At 43.7% G+C, this 16,917-nt stretch overlaps 1 protein-coding gene across 1 annotated transcript in view; it reads left to right on the top strand.

Moving 5' to 3' along the window:
- The window catches only part of AVL9 (AVL9 cell migration associated), a 67,741-nt gene extending 64,481 nt beyond the window's left edge, over positions 1-3,260 (top strand). Inside the window, exons 15-16 of the mRNA XM_065399455.1 lie at positions 1,973-2,061; positions 3,166-3,260. Of these exons, the coding sequence (XP_065255527.1) occupies positions 1,973-2,061; positions 3,166-3,260 (184 nt within the window). The remainder of the gene's footprint in view (positions 1-1,972; positions 2,062-3,165) is intronic.
- The last annotated feature ends 13,657 nt before the right edge of the window (positions 3,261-16,917 follow it).

Raw genomic sequence — 16,917 nt, 5'->3', positions numbered from 1 at the left:
CCTCCGGGACCTCTCTCCTACCATTCCTGGTGTCTTTGGTACCTACATATACCACAACCACTGGCTCCTCCCCAGCGCTGCACAGAAGGCTATCTAAATGTCTCATGAGACATGCAACCTTTTTTGCACCTGGCAATTTACCATGTGGGTCTCCTGGTCATCATAAACCAGCTAGCTATATTTCTAATAATTGAATCCCCCATTACCATTACTGACTCTTCCTAGTAACTGGGGTTCCCTCCCCAGGAGGGGTATCCTCATTGGCCTATGTTTAGAGTGTTCATTAGGTGTATCTGCCTCTCATACTCAGTCTCTAAACTCCCTTGCAAAACTCCCGTTTGCTAGGTCTTCTGGTTGCTTAGGAGCTGGCTTTTTAAACCCCTGTTCTCCCTGAGTTAGCGTCTCCCCTCTTCCCCCCTTGTTAAGGGATCCTAACTGGGTTAGGAATCTTAAAATAGGCTGGAGCCTCATTAGTAAGCCCTTGGCTCAGCAAGTGTATGGCAAGCAAGCACACAACAAATAGACAACAAACTCACTTAAGGGTCATGTAGTCTCTCATCCTTCACCTGGAGAATTCTCTTGTAAAACTCCCCTGTTTGCTGCTCCTGTTCGCTAGCTGTCACTCTTGTCAATAAAGTTAGGAGATGTGACTTTCTAAGAAGAGGGAGAAGATCTATGGAGGTACAAAGGTATCATTTTTACAGTCAATTTTTGAGTGTAGAAATAAAACCTGACTTCAAGGGACAGCTCTAGAGAGAAAAGGTTTGGTCCTTGTTGCCTGTCCTCATCGTAACAGTGGCTAGGTTTCCATGATGAAAACTGGGATCAGAAACCCATTTCACAAAGACTACCTTACCATGATAATGGCAGTTGCTATCAATTTAAACTTAGACCGTGTTTTAGCCTGTAATCTGGCGATAAGTCTTCTTGTAACTCATTTCTAATCCCCAAAGCCATTGGTGTCCCCATTTCATTTGATACTGTTTTATCACCTATACCTTTTTTTGAGAGGGGAGACATTAACACTTTGTGAAACTCTAAACTGAATTTAAGGGGATCACTAGTCCTTAAAGTATGATTCTAATGAAAGAAATATTCTTGCAACATATTTATTCTCCATAAGTGACAGTGCTGTGAAAAATGTTCACCTTATCAAAATTAGACTCTGCAAATCCAGCCCAAACTGATACCTGAAAAGAATCTGCTCTTTATCCTTTATACATCAACAAAAAAGATTAACATTATTTGACAATTTGCCTGGAAATGCTTAAAGTGGAATAGAATGCAGCTTGCTTTACTATAGCAGTATTTTTTAAGGTTTTGATATATGTACATATATATGGAGTGGATGAGGAAACTGACATTTGTATTTGAATATTATATTATAAAACCAAATAAGAAGATTTTACAACTGCTGCCATTTAAAATGAATAGAAAATAATTGCTTTATGCTTTTTTCCCCAGTGATAGTAACATAATTCTCCCTTACTTGTTTGAAAAAGCATGAGATGAAAGGCATACTTGTTCAAAAAGTTGATTCTTATGGATAGCATAAAGTAAAATTAACAGTTCTTCTGAATGGACAAAGCAATGACAAACATTCAGAATCAGCCCACCAGCCACATGCTTTTTAACAAAGCTTATAGACTAAGGGTAAAATTTTCAAAGGTACCTAAATGTAGATACTGTAAAATTTTGTCTTGTACTCTACAACAGAAACACTTCCCACAAATGTCTTCGGGTCTTACACCAAAGAGCACAGAGTGTTCCATAATGATGAATCTATTCTCCCTTTTCTCCTTCATGCCTGACACACATGTTTATGTGTGTAACTGGTCTGTGGTGGAATGAGGAGATGGATCTGAATCTTATGAGCTTGATTATACTTAATTGCTATTTTAGACTAAATTTTGTCCCTTGAGTAGGTAGTGAGTCAGTTGATTAATGCTCTTTCAACATTTCTCTTGCTTAGCTCTGTCCAGAACAGTGAACGTGGCAAGAAAATTGGAACTGCTATGGTCAATACCAGCCGGAATGTTGTGCAAACAGGAAAAGCTGTAGGTAAGAAATCTGTTTGTCTGTAACCAGGTTGAAAGAGTGTGCAGCTAGCTAGCTAGCCTACAAGCATGACATGCCATGGTTATTTAATAATAGTGTATTACATTTCTGTAGTGCATTTTATCCTAATGTGCTTTACAGATATATCTACCCACCACAGAAATGCACCAACCTCTGGCCAGGGGGAGGCGGGAAGGCTGGCAGACAGGTTGATAATTGGGACACAGCACACTACACCACAATAGGACGAGGGGCTATTTTAGATAAGGACACCGGAGTAAACTTCTGTTTAAAAGCCAGGCTTTGCCCAGAGTAAATATCTGTTTTTTAAGGTTTCAGACGAAAGATTGTTCATCCTTAGTAAGTGCTTAAACTACTAAGCCATACGCTCCAGCAATAACAAATTATTCTCATTTTGTGTTTCTCTGACAGTGCCTGATCTAGTATCAGAGGGGTAGCCGTGTTAGTCTGAATCTGTAAAAAGCAACAGAGGGTCCTGTGGCACCTTTAAGACTAACAGTTAGTCTTAAAGGTGCCACAGGACCCTCTGTTGCTTTTTGCCTGATCTAAAGACCATTGAAGTCAATAGAAAGGCTCCCATTGACTTCAGTGGACTTTAGATCAAGCCTATACTGTTTTGATTGTCCAGCATGACCTCATCAAATGGTGAGAGAGAACACAAGGCCACCAGTTAAGGAGCTTCATAAGTGCTTGTTCTCTTGTGGCTTTGCCAAAATTCTTGACCAGATTATTCAGAATGAAAGTGATCTGTCTGCTCCCTCTTTCTCTCTTGAATCCTCAGCTGCTACTGCTCTGAGATGAGCTTGGGCCCTGAGAGCCTTTCAGGCTTGGACCTGAAGAGGCCACTTAAAGACTATAATTATTGCTGTTTGGCACAAACTATTTCTTCTAAAATGCCACCTTTAAATTCTTTGAGTGTATCTGGGTGTTTACATTTTAAGTTGCAAATTAAACCTCTCTGTTTTGTAATCATTCCGTGGTGTCTTTAATACGCAAAGAATATGTTATGGGGTATATACTGTCTAGAAAAATCATATTACACCTTCTGAGTAACTTTTTTCTCCTTTTTGCTTGTTTATAATGCAGGTCAGTCAGTAGGAGGGGCCTTCACAAATGCAAAATCAGCCATGTCTTCATGGCTTTCCACTTTTACCCAGTCAACACAAGGCCTCGGGGACTAAAAGTAGAGTCTGAATACAGGCTTTGCACTCTGCTGTTGAGTATTTCAGTTGTATCAGTTTCTCTCAGCTGTACAAAGACTGCTCCAAAATGAGGTATGGAGACTTCTTAGTCATGGAGGACCAAAATGTGGTGTGTTTGTTTACAGATAAAAATGGAATGGTTACCCTTTGGTTTTACTAGAAGTATGAATGTCTCCAAGCAGAGCATGAAGAATGGGATGTAAAGCTCTTTCACAGTACATTAGTTGTGTTTTTAAATGACTACTTTTGTTTAAATCTGAGCCTTTATACTCTAGCAAACAGGGTTTGTTGCAAGCAAAATGATAGGTTTGAATTCAGATTTGTACATTTTGGATGGTTAAGATATCTATGTAAATTAGCTGTATTTTACAATTCAAATAGTCAAACATTTGCTGTAATGTTTGTTAAAATGAAGAAGTATAATAATGCTGATTCACATTTTAGGTTGGATCTGAGGGCATGCTTGTGAACTTAATGATGCAAGCCAGGTTGAAACCCTTCTTAGTTAAGCTTGCTTTCAGTTCCAAACTAAATTCAACACTGGTGTAGATTGAGACTGTTTTTGATTTGTGACTTTTTCTTTTCCCCCATCATATACATGTATTGTACTCATCTGTATCTAACTTTCTTCTCTGTACTTGCAGACCTGAGAGAGTAGACAATTGTGCAATCAGTTTCTTTTTGATAGTGTCCTCACTCATTTCATAGGACAGAATATAAACTCTCTTTCCTAACACTGAATAGTGTTGCCACCATGCTTACACTAGGACATAAGAGAAATTCCAGCTGGAGAGATTTCTTTACATCATTCTTTAGGGAAAATGTCAACAAAATAATTGGTTCTCTGAGAGCAAAAATTAGAGCCATAGGCAACTCTGTGCAGACTTGCTCTATTTATAAATGCAGTTTGTGTGTGTGTACATATGTATGTATGTACACACACTGTGTTAAAATTGTCCCTAAAACTAACACAGTGTTTAACAAACTCTTGAATTCTTTTTGTTGCAAGGCAGGTTATAAAGACCCTTCTGAGTAAAAATTGGCCATGTAGATGACTTTCATTTAGTCAGGGAATATCCATTTCACAGAACTGTTTTTGCATTAGGACAGAGAGACCTCTATTTTAAGGATAACTGAAGCAGCTCAGTCACAACATTCAATAAGATAGCATAGCTGTTTGTACTACTTGGTGTGATACTCCTGTATTTGGTATACACTGTGCATGTGTTGTAATCTGTATGGGTACATATCCTAAAACTGGAGCATTTCTTGTTCTTCAGACCGGAATCTTTGCTATTTCTTTCAATGATATATGCCTGCTAGAACCTTGAGATGATACCTATTAACATACTTTCAGATTTGTATTTTCTAAATTATAGTAACAAAAATTCCCACCTTAAATAATGAAGAGATTCTCATAGCATAAAATCATGACACCACAAACATCAGTGGGAGTTTTGCCATTCTCTTCCAAGGGGCCAGGATTTCCCCCCCACAGTTATCTTGGACATCCCTACTCTTGTACTCCTGTAAGTAGGTCTGGGCTGAGTTGGTTGGAGCTTCCACTAGCTTTTCACCTTTCATTTTTTGGGGTTAAATGAAAAGAGTATCTAATGCGCCTTATGCAACTCTTTACAGAAGGAATTAAAATTAATAATTTGTGTTTGAAAAGCTATTGAAAGCCACGCTTTCATCTACCAATTACTTTTACGCCAACTTTTTTGTTCCAGTATTATCGTTGTAATTCTATTTTAGCTTTGCTGCTTCCCTTTTAACAGTCTAAAATAACATTATAGCTTTTTTTAAAAAGACATATCAATTTTTAAAGCTAAATTACAAGTGGAAAGAGCCATGGATTAAACGGAAAGCTTAAAGCTACATGAGCAGTTTCATTTGAAAAGCAAAGCAAATAACGTCTCTAGAAAGCTGTACCATTTGTTTTTTACTGAAATACAACTGGCACATACTAATAAGTGTAGACTTTGTTGCTTTCCGGCTGTATATATAATTTTTGTTCTGTAACTTCTGCTGCAGTATTCAGGTATTGTTCAGCTCCCTGTGCTCCCTTGCTTTCGTTTGCATTATTCAGTCTTCCCTTAGTAGATGCTTCCATCTTCAGAGAGACTCGGGCATACCCTATGCCACATGCGTATCTCTGATTAAGTTAGTTTAGGTGTGTAATCAAAAAAGCTTTTCTTGGTTCCTAATTAGTGTCTACAGAGTTTTCCAGTTTAGCCTGGAGATTAGAAAATAGCAGTTTGCTATTGAGAGATACTTGTGAAGAAGTAAACAATATGTACACTGTTGGCCTGTCTCTTCGGTAGTTGAACTTTTTCTTGTAGTAAAGGCAGTCTGTGGCCTCTGGGACTTTAGCACCTGTGTTGACCACCTCTGGGAGGTAGGTATTCTAGTGCAGTTTAGGCTAGGAGCTTGGCAAGTAGATACGACTTACAGGTGAAAAGCATAGAAGCAGGGGCCCTCTTCTCTGTATTTTTTAATACCCTTGTCTCTCTCTGCCACCCCTCCTTCACTTTTCTTCCTTCTGACTCCATCCCATGTCTCCCCTTCCTCAAGAACAAGGGCTCAGAATGTCTGAGGACTGCTCAGAGCTCTTTATTCTGTGTTATTTCAGGTCGCTATCCTCTGCAACAGCAGGCACCTGCCATGTGCTGCTGTGTAGTGGGACTTGCGGTGCTCAAGGGTCCTGATGTCATTGGCAATCATAGTCTAGGACGGGTGCTCAAAACAGTCTCCCCCTCCCCACCAGCTTGCCAGAGTTATGGGAATAGGGGTACAGGCTTCATCAAGAGTATTTTCCTTTCTTCTATCCCTCAAAAGTTGATCCAAGGTATAATACTGACAGCCTTCATTTCTGCCCTAGGGTGAATGATGCTCAAGAAATAAGAGGAAGCTATTGTGGTGTGTATATATATATTTTTTTAATCCTCTTTCAGATGAGCTTCCTGCTAGCAATTTGGGCAGTATTTGTCAGACTTATTGCAGTGGATGTAGGTGAAGTGATTATTAGCAAGTATTCTCATTTGAACAGCCACCTTAATTACTTCTGGGCAGTAGAGCGTGCAGCCACCAAAATTAACATACAAACTATACAAATGAATAAGTCTTTAAGCCTTCTTAAATTAACAGTTGTAGTAACCACTCTAGTAAATCGTAAACCAACTCCAAAACTATATTTCCATCTTCTATTTATTTACGTCTTAAATCCCCAGTATGAACATAAAACCAGTCCAAAGAGATTAATGAAGTGATACCTCATCTTGAAGAGCTGGAGAGCCATTTCTTCATTGCTTGGTTTCTGGGCCACAATATAACTGTGAAGACACTGCCTGTAATGACTGAGCTGTGACATTGTCATTTAGCACGTCCAGAGGTCACTCCACAATTTGGTGGCTGTTTGTGATTCCTCGCCAACATTTTCTCTCTCTTCCCACTTCCTGGCTGCTTGAGTGCTCTTGTATGTGCCAAAAAGCATGGGGAGCTGTTCTGGTGATCAAACCTATAGGATCTATATGAATCACATACGAATTCCTAAAGAGAGAGACTGAGTACCACTGACTTAATGAAATTCTGATTGGACTCAAATGTTCACCTTTTTTTCATCAGTCACTTGATGTCGTAACTTTAAAATTTTTGCACATCTGACATTAGGTCATCTTAAATGTTACTACATTTTAATAAATATCATTTGAAAATCAATCTTCTAGTGTATTTCACTCATTTCACCTTCTACAGTGTTTTAAGCATTGTTGTAATTTGAACTTAGTAGTTTACCTAAATAAAAACTTCTGATTTCAGCCAAAAAAATATTATTAGCAGATAAACTGTTCTGTGGCAGTATTTAATTGTAAAAGTGAAAGTATAAATGCAATTTTTAAAAATGAAAACCTGGTATTTGATAACGCTACACTCATATATACTATATCTCGTTGTGATTTTGCGTGTGGGGCTTGGAAATAAATATATCAAGCCTGTTTAAAAGCTTTTACTGTCTCCTCAGAAAGCTGTTTTGTTGGAAGAACTTATAAATACCTATAGATAGTTAATTAATTAATCTCATTAAATGACTTATCATTGGCACACTGATAGTTGTCCATCATTCAATGACTGATCTTAAGCCATTAACCTCTGAAACTGGTGAAATAGGAAAATCAACATTAGTTTGACTGACTATTCTTGTAGTGTCATAATGAGGCTACCTTGTGAGAAACTGTAGCTTATAGTCCATTTAAACTAACTACTTAGTAAAAGATTGCTTTTGCAGATTTGGGGTAATAGGATAGTTCGGTGTGACTTTTTGAAATGTAAATACTTGTTTCATCTATTTGTGAGCTAGTATTTTTTTCCCCCAAGTTTCCCCAAGTCACTGAAACCGTTGCGTCTCGTCAAGAGCTTTCCACTGAAGAGATGTAAAATAATTTTAATCTAGATTCAGCCTCATAAAAATTAACTTTTAATTAAACCGCCTCATAAAAATGCAGAGATCATTGAGCATTTTAAATATCTTGTCAAATGCAGGGGGCTTGAAGTGACTCTCTGCAATCAGTACAGCTTGCACTGGGTTGGCAGCAATAATATTCTTCCCACTCATTTGCTTTATATAACATGAAGGGCGTCTTTTTTGTTGGTCTTGTTGTTTTTAATTTCATCAAACATGCTAAAGACACTGATCAAGGTAAATCCTGAAGCCATTCTCAAACATATAGAGTTTTGATAAGTAATTTGTTTCCATTAGAAAGGGAAATAAAAAAACTCCCTTGAATAACAACTTCCAAATCTGAAAGACGTGCATGCATAAATAAGTCTAATATTTTGTAAAACTTTGTTGCCTTTGTATTTGTCTACCTTTCTACTGACTATCTGAAAGAATATATATTTAAACTGTGTAAATGACAGAGTTATAGCTTGTTTTCCAGTATATTTATAATTGATCTCTTGCATGTATTATTTTTCATTATTGCACATTTTAGAAATGTAGAGAGAGTGCAACTATCCATTTCAAGCCAGAAAAAATTCTGTACTCCATTACAATTCCTAGTATTTCAAGTTTTCATAGGGAGTCCCTTCATGGAGATATGATAAAGTGCTAAGGTTTTTCATGCTAATATGGAATGGAAATTAACAAAAGGGCTTACGTGACTCTCCGGATTTTACTATTTGAATTTCTTGTTTCATTTGTTACCAGATACAGGAAATAGTTTATTAAAGAAACATTTTGCAAATTGTTATAAGAATTAGTCACTGAACTGTCAATTTAAATCTGATCACTTTATTGGGTATAAAGTAATGTGTGCTGCTGTATGAACCAGTTACCATGCATAACATCTGATCATAAAACGGTTTAGTATTCTTTGCTGCTATTGTAGACTTTGTAATTTTAGCTAAACATTTTGTCAAATCCTTTACCTCTGTGACTATTTTAAAATCAAATCATTGCCTAATCATATACTGTGTTGAAATGATTCCATTGTATATTTTGTTCTAAAAGTGATGGAAAATAAAATTGCTCTGTTTATGCCCGTCTTGAATACATTTTACTTGTATTTATGAAAGCACATGTTCTTATAGTTCAGGTATAATTACTGTGCGTCTTTGGCAGTAGTAGAGGTATTCTATTCAATCTTCTTAACTTGTCTGAGTCTACAGCTTACCAAGGAAATAGTTTCTTCCTGGAGCCAGTCCAGCATGAAGAAAATTAATCAAGGACATGTTTAGACTTCAGGTTATATTCAAATTATATTTTCACTTCCTATTTAATTTTTTTTTTTTTGGAAAAAAGCATGGTGACCAGAAACTAGGTTGCTACAGAAAAATGACAGAGATGTTTTCATTCACGTTATATAGACCTTTTGTGAAACTAAGTATTGCCCAGAAAAATTAGTCTTAAGTTACACTCTCCACTATATTGCAGCAGGCATTTCATTAACTTTGTTTTAATCTATTTTTTTTTAAGATGGGCAGGGACACATTGGTAAGTGGAAGAGACTAATATTAATGCAGTTAATATAGTGCCTTCTGATCATTTCTGACTACTAGGAATTGCCACCCAGCCTCCCTCACCATGACTAATACCCGGTTGTAAATGTTTAGATTTCTGATGTTGTGCCTAAAGTTGACTGGAGCAAAGTAGCTTCTAAACTTTAGTGTGCTGGTCTTTCCTCAGCTTTGCCAGTAATGGGGGGGAAAGTGGTTAAAGATGAAAGATAGGAGCCAGAAATAATGCCTGGCGAATCTCCAAACGTAAAAACTTAGTTGTGTTGCTGTTAGTGCAAAGCTTTAGCTTACTCCAGTCAAAGCTAACCTTAAACCCCAGATGAGATCACCTCTACCACCACCCACCCCCACATCCATACTTGTACTTCACATTTATTTAAAAAACACTGTGCAAATGTTAAACCTCAATACTCCTTTGGGATCATTGAGTAATATTGTCATTGTGTATCTAAGGTAACTTGCCTGAGGGTGTGCAGAGCTGGGATTAAAACTCATCAATACCTGGTTTGAAGGCTTTGCTCAGTCAGCACATCAGTGTGAACAGTTACTCATAGACTAGCAACTTTCCTTGGAAAAATTGTTTCAGGTAGTACTGCTGCTCTACAGTTCCACTGCTTTTATAATCACTATTTGCAAATTGTTGTCTTTTCCCTGTTGAATCCAGATAAACAAGGGTAACACTGGCTATACACATGTACTGTTAAACCAGTAAAAGAGGGGGGGAAATCTAGCCTCACGGTTAAAGTAATTTTGTTTGTTAAGTAACAATTGCTGGCAAGTCTTTGAGACAGTTTTGGGTTTTATGTGGTGGGTATCACATGACAATATTACAGTTAGTGCAGGTTTGACATTGACTCATCTGTTATCTTCCTGCATAATATTTTTCATGTCTTAAATGCACTGCTCTGTGATAAGCACCTGGTGTCTAAGAGACATCTTATGTCTGACTTGGCTCCTCAGACTGTAAGCCCCTTTGAATTGAGACCACATTTTCCTCTTTTCTTTACAAGGCCAAGTAGATTTTACTGCCCTAATTCTACCATTCCCCTTGGAGTATAAATTCAATTTGCTTTAGGCTGTAAAGCCTGGTAATTATAAAAAATAGGTGATCTTTTGTGGTTTGGGACACATTAAAAGCCTTTCCTTTATTATACTTGGCCAGGAAACATGTGATAGGATGAAGCTTAAACAGGAATTAAGAACTAGGAAGTGCTCCCTGTAGAAACAAATATAAATAATTTTTTGCATATATAATGAAATTTCCAGGGGATACATGGCTGGCTTGGTGAAACTCATTTTAATCTATACATATACTTTTTGGAGCGAGATTACAATATGATCAGTATTATGATGTTAGACTGAATACTAAGATACTTCTTTAGAAAGTGCAAGCAATCGTCTCTGAGATCCTTCCTGTCCCCCTGTAACTGTGCCTCAGTGCAGGGCCGGCTTTAAGCCGATTCGGCCGATTCCCTGGAATGGGGCCCCGCGCCTAAGAGGGCCCCGCAACGTCTGGGGCTGCTGGCGGAGCGGGGGAAAAAAAAAAAAAAAAAAAGCTGTGTCCTGCTTCTCCCCCCTCCCTCCAGCGCTTGCGCTGCCATACAGCTGATCAGCGCAAGCCTGGGAGGGAGGGGTGAGGAGGAGGAATGCAGCGTGCTTGGGGAAGACGCGGGGCCAGGGCGGGGATTTGGGGAGGGATCCAATGGGCCAGGGAGGGGGCGGGGCCAAGGCGGGGATTTGGGGAGGGATCCAATGGGCCAGGGAGGGGCGGGGCTGGAGGTGGGGCCAGGGCGGGGATTTGGGGAGGGATCCAATGGGCCAGGGAGGGGGCGGGGTGGGGCACGAGACAATTTGCGTCCCGGCATGGGGCCCCGCACCTGCTAAAGCCGGCCCTGCCTCAGTGGGTCACAACTGAGGATGTCAAATTCAAGACAAACTGCTGAGAAATAGGGCAGATACACCCCAATACTGGTGGCTAATTCCCCATAGGATATACAAAACCAGCAACAAAAGTAAACTTCTGTTTCACCACAGCGGCTAACAAGAAGTCAGAAAAGCAGTTTCCTTAGGCATTCCAGTTCTTATATAACCACCAAAACCACTGGATTTAGAGATGAGTGATTCTTTAAAACCAATCTCTTCAAATAAAAGATTCGTCTGATCCCAAGGGACCAGCACACACCCAGGTCAATATATAACTTAGATCTTGCCCAAAAATGATGCTGATGCCAATCCTTTAGTATCTAAAATCTAAAGGTTTATTCATAAGAAAGGTGAATATTTAAAATTGGTTAAAGGAATCAAACACATACAATAATTGCAAAGTTCTTGGTTCAGGCTTGTAGCAGTGATGGAATAAACTGATGGCCTAAGTCAAGGCTGCTTCCAAATCAGTGGAAGGTCCTCAATTCCTTGGTTAAGATGCTTCCATTAATATAAAGTTCATAGTCCAGAGGCTGAAGCGGAGAAGAGGCTGGAGCAGGATAGAGGCAAAATGGAGGGGTTTCCAGGGCCTTTTATATCTTCTGCCATGTGGAGGAAAACCCATTATTTTTTTGAGTGCTTGCTCATGTCCATTCCAATTAGGTGTGCGTGCGTTGTGGGCACGATTGTTGGAAGGTTTTTCCCCTAGCGGTACCCATCGGGTCGGCTGTGGAGCCCCCTGGAGTGGCACCTTATGGCGGGGTATATAGGTCCTTGCCGACCCGCCACCCGCTCCGTTCCTTCTTAGTGCCAGTGATGGTTGTTGGAGCAGTTCGGTCTTGCGTATTGCAAGTGCCTACATAGCGGTCTTTCTTCGAATAGTTGTTGTAAATAGTTACCCATTAGTGTTAATTAGTTGAATAGTACCTAGCTCGGGGATCTTCCCCGATTCCCTTTTCCCCAGACCCGGGCATGCCTCGGTCCCAGGGCTTTAAGCCCTGTGAGAAGTGCCTGAAGCCTATGCCACGTGGCGATCCACACGACTCCTGCCTCAGGTGCCTCAGGGACGGTCATCAGACAGACAGGTGCAAGATTTTCAGGGGCTTTAAGCCCAGAACAAAGAAGGAGAGAGACTCGCTTGAAGCTCTTCCTAATGGAATCTGCACTTCGCCCACAGCCGGTGCTGGAGCCAGCACCGGCAGTCTCGGTGCGCAGTGCACTGGCATTGGTGCAGGAACCCTCGGCACTGAGGAAGGACTCTGGTAAAGAGCATCGGCACCGCTCCCCGGCCCCGAGGCCCAGCTCCACCTTGCAACACCATTCACAATAGCCAGTGCCACATAAGAAGGTGGCAGCGGACAGGGGCTGTTAGCCGGCACGGCACACCAATGGGATGCATTCTGTGTTGGGACTCCCCAAACCTGGCCTGCAAGTCCCGCAGGTGTCAACTCCAGCCATGACGGGGGCCGTTGAGTCAGGTGCGGGTGGACTCTCCGGTGCCGGAGGACTTGGAGGGAGACCTCAATCTTTCCTCCACACTGGACACATTTGAAGCGGCACAGGATCTGACCGCCATGACGGCTCAATCCCCAGGCCCGCTAGCATGTGCCCCGGCACCGCCACCTACCACGACGGCGGCATCGATGGCTCTGACAATGACTGCACTGATGGCGGCATTGCCCCCCATCAGACATAGGGGCAAGCCCACGATGATGGGTCATCGCTCATACCCACCCCAGCACCGATCTCTGGCACCGTCGGGTTCTGCTCTGCTTTGGTCCACATCTGAGTACTCCTCTGAGTCGGAGGTGGAATCCTATGCCTCCAGACAGAGCTGGTACCGCTCTAGATGCCAGCACCATTCCTGGCACTGCTTGAGAAGTGATGCACCCCAACCGGTGCCAACAGTGTCATGGCCTCCCCAATGTCAGAGGCCAGTGCAGTGGCCCTTCTGGAGCCCATGGGCCTACCATCAGGCCCAGGGGCTGAGATCGAGGGTGAGTTTGATGGCCTTGGGACACCACAGGACCCCATTGGTCACATTGGTATCAAGAGATCTAGGAGTGTGGGCAGCATCCCGAGAGGAAGACCTGGGGCAAGCCGACCCTCAGATGGGAGCTGTCGTCGCCCCACCCTCTGTGCAAGGAAGGACACCTATAACTGATGCACCTGAAACTGCCCCGGTGACCATCAGGGAACTGGAAGGCAAGAGGACCCAATCCCTCCCCAGGCATCTTCCTCCTCCTTACCCGATGAAGCAGTGGCAGGGACGACTACCTCTCTGCCAGCAATGGACACCAGGGCCCTTCAGGACCTCCTTTGCCATGTGGCGCAAAACTTGAACCTACAGGCTGAGGAGGTCACAGAGGATTCAGACCCAATGGTTGATATCCTGGCTCCTGAGGGGCCCTCCAGGGTGGCCCTTCCTCTTATTAAGACTATTGTAAATACAACTAAGGTGCTCTGGCAGACTCCAGCCTTTATCCCACCAACAGCTAGAGGGGTAGAACACCAATATTTTGTTTCACAGAAGGGGTATGAGCACCTCTTCTCTCATCCCCAGCAGGGCACATTGGTGGTGGACGCTGCCAATCACAAGGAGCGGCAAGGACAGACGGGTCCCACTCAGGAGACCAAGAAGCTGGACCTCTTCGATCGCAAGGAGTATTCGACGGGGCAGCTCCAGCTTCGCATCGCCAATCAGCATGCGGTGCTTAGCTGGTACGCTTACAACTCCTGGGCCTCCCTGTCCAAGTTCCAGGAGTTGTTGCCCACAGACTCCTGTTCGGAGTTCACTGTGATACTCAAGGAGGGTAAGGTGGTGGCCTGGACCTCCCTCAAAGCGACCCTGGACTTGGCGGACTCGGCTATGCAGACCCTAGCCACTGCAATTACTATGCGCAGAAACTCATGGCTTCAGGTGTCGGGACCTCCCCTTTGACTGTGCTGGTCTTTTTAAAAGCAGACAGACTCATGGCTGCACAGTCTGAAGGATTCTAGGGCAACCTTTAAGTCTCTGGGAATCCACACCACTGCTCCGCAGAAGAAGCCCTTCAAGCACCAGCTTCCCCAGTGCTTCTACTCGGGGAGCACGAGGCAGGACTTCAATAGAAGGCAGGGCAGGAACAATATGAGGAGGCCATTGAGATCCTCCTCTGACCTGGGACACGGTTCGTCCAAACAGCCTCCTGGTCCTAAGCCTAATTTTTGAAGATGCGCCCGAAGACAGAGCACCAGTCCATCTCCCAGATCCTTCTTCCCCCCTTTGTGAACAGTCTGTCCCACTCCTGCCATGCCTGGGCCCAGATTACCTCAGATCGCTGGGTACTGAGCACGGTAGAGGTGAGATATTCTAGCCAATTCTGTTCCCTCCAATCCCCCTTCCCTGACCCTCTTCAGGGACCCCTCTCCTGAGCAACTCCTTTTACAGGAGGTGCAATTGCTCCTTGCTCTCGGGCCAATAGAGGAGGTTCCTCAGGAGTTCAGGGGAAAAGGGTTCTACTCCCGATACTTCCTCATCCCCAAGGCCAAGGGTGGGCTCAAACCTAGCCTAGATCTGCAAGACCTCAACATATTCATAAAGAAAGCAAAGTTTTGCATGGTCTCCCTTTCCTCCATCATTCCTTCCCTGGATCCGCGGGACTGGTATGCCGCCCTCGACTTGAAGGATGCGTACTTCCACCTCTCCATCATCCCGGCCCTCAGATGATTTCTCCGGTTTGTGGTCAACGCCCAGTATTACCAGTTTACGGTGCTCCCGTTCGGGCTCTCGGCGACCCCTCAGGTATTCACAAAATGCATGGCTGTCGTGGCAGCCTTCCTCTGCAAACGTCAGGTCCAAGTCTTCCCGTACCTGGACGACTGGCTCATCAAGGCCAGGTCGCAAGCACAAGTGGAGGAGCACCTGGCCCTCACTCATGGCACCTTTCTCAGGTTGGGCCTCATGCTGAACGTGCCCAAGGCCACACTGACTCCAATGCAGAGAACGGAATTCATTGGGGCTCTCCTGGACTCCACGCAAGCCAGGGCATCCCTGCCCGAGGCCCACTTCCAAGTTCTCAGGGACGTTCTCGATTCCGTCGATTCCCCACAACCACTGCATGAAACTGCTGGGGCATATGGTGGCCTGCACTTATGGGTCCAACATGCCAGGTTGCGTCTCCATCCCCTACAGATGTGGCTGGCGCAGGTGTACAAGCCCAGTCGGGACTCTCCGAACAGAATAGTCACACTCCCCCCTCAGGTTCTAGAATCCCTCGGTCGGTGGTTGCAGGCTCAGGTGGTCTTTGGGGAGTACCCTTTGCCAAATCGCAGCCCTCGCTAGAGTTAGTCACGAATGCCTTGGCAGTCGGGTGGGGAGCACACCTGGGCACTATCAGGACAAATGGCATGTGGTTCCAGGCAGAACTATCGCTGCATATCAACACCAGAAAGTTGAGGGCGGTCCGTCTGGCATGCCAGGCCTTCCAAGCTCACCTTCAAGGCAACTGTGTGTCGGTACTGATGGACAACACCACAGCGATGTTCTGTATAAACAAACAGGGTGGTACTCGCTCCTCTCCCCGGTGCGGGAAGCCCTCAACGGGACTTCTGCGTTGCCCATTCCATCCACCTGGAGGCGTCATATCTGCCAGGAGCTTAGAATGAGCTAGCAGACCATCTCAACCGCTCATTCAACAGGCACAAATGGTCCCTCAGAGCAGATATCACCCTGGACATCTTGCGGAAGTCAGGCTTTCCCACATGGACCTATTCACAACATGGAGCAACAGGAAGTGTCAGCGCTTCTGCTCCTTCCTGAACCACAGCCCAGATTCCATCATGGATGCATTTCACCTGTTATGGGTGAATCACCTGCTCTACGCGTTTCTGCCCTTCCCTCTTATACACAGGATCTTTCTCAAAGGACCTCGTTGATCCTCATAGCACCAGCGTGTCCCCGCCAACACTGGTTCATCACGCTGTTGGACCTATCAGTAGACAGACCCATAGCCTTTCCCCTGTTCCCAGACCTTATCACACAAGACCATGGCAGGTTATGACATCCCAACCTGGAGTTCCTCCACCTCACAGAGTGGAAGCTCCATGGTTAAACCAGTGTGAACTTCAATGCTCCAACTCAGTTCAGGAGATCCTTCTCGGAAGCAGGAAGCCCTCAACTCGAGCCACTTACCTCGCCAAGTAGAAGTGGTTCTCAATTTGGCTTTGCAGAAGGGTACTCCTGCACCACAAGCCTCGATCCCATTTATTTTGGGCTACCTGCTCAACTTGAAACGGCAGGGATTGGCAACCTCTTCGATCAGGGTTCACTTGGCCGCCATCTCTGCTTTTCACCCAGGGGTGGAGGGTAGGTCGGTCTTTGGAAACCCGATGGTAGGCTGCTTCCTCAAGGGGCTGGATAGACTGTATCCACAGGTAAGGCAGTCTCTTCCTCCTTGGGACCTCACTCTAGTTCCCGCCAGGCTTATGCCCCTCCCCCCCTTTGAGCCCATGGTGACATGTTCCTTGCTCTACCTATCTGGGAAGGTAGCCTCGTGGCCATCACCTCAGCCAGAAGGTCTCCGAACTCAAGGCACTGACATCTGAGCCCCCTTACGCTGTCTTTTATAAAGACAAGGTGCAACTACACCCACACTTGCGTTTCTCCCTAAGATAGTCTCTCAATTCCATGTAAACCATTCTCCTACCTGTGTTTTTTCCC

Source organism: Emys orbicularis, chromosome 2, assembly GCF_028017835.1.
Source record: "Emys orbicularis isolate rEmyOrb1 chromosome 2, rEmyOrb1.hap1, whole genome shotgun sequence".
NCBI classification, from domain to species: Eukaryota; Metazoa; Chordata; order Testudines; family Emydidae; genus Emys; species Emys orbicularis.
This window is presented reverse-complemented; position numbering and strand designations above follow the sequence as displayed.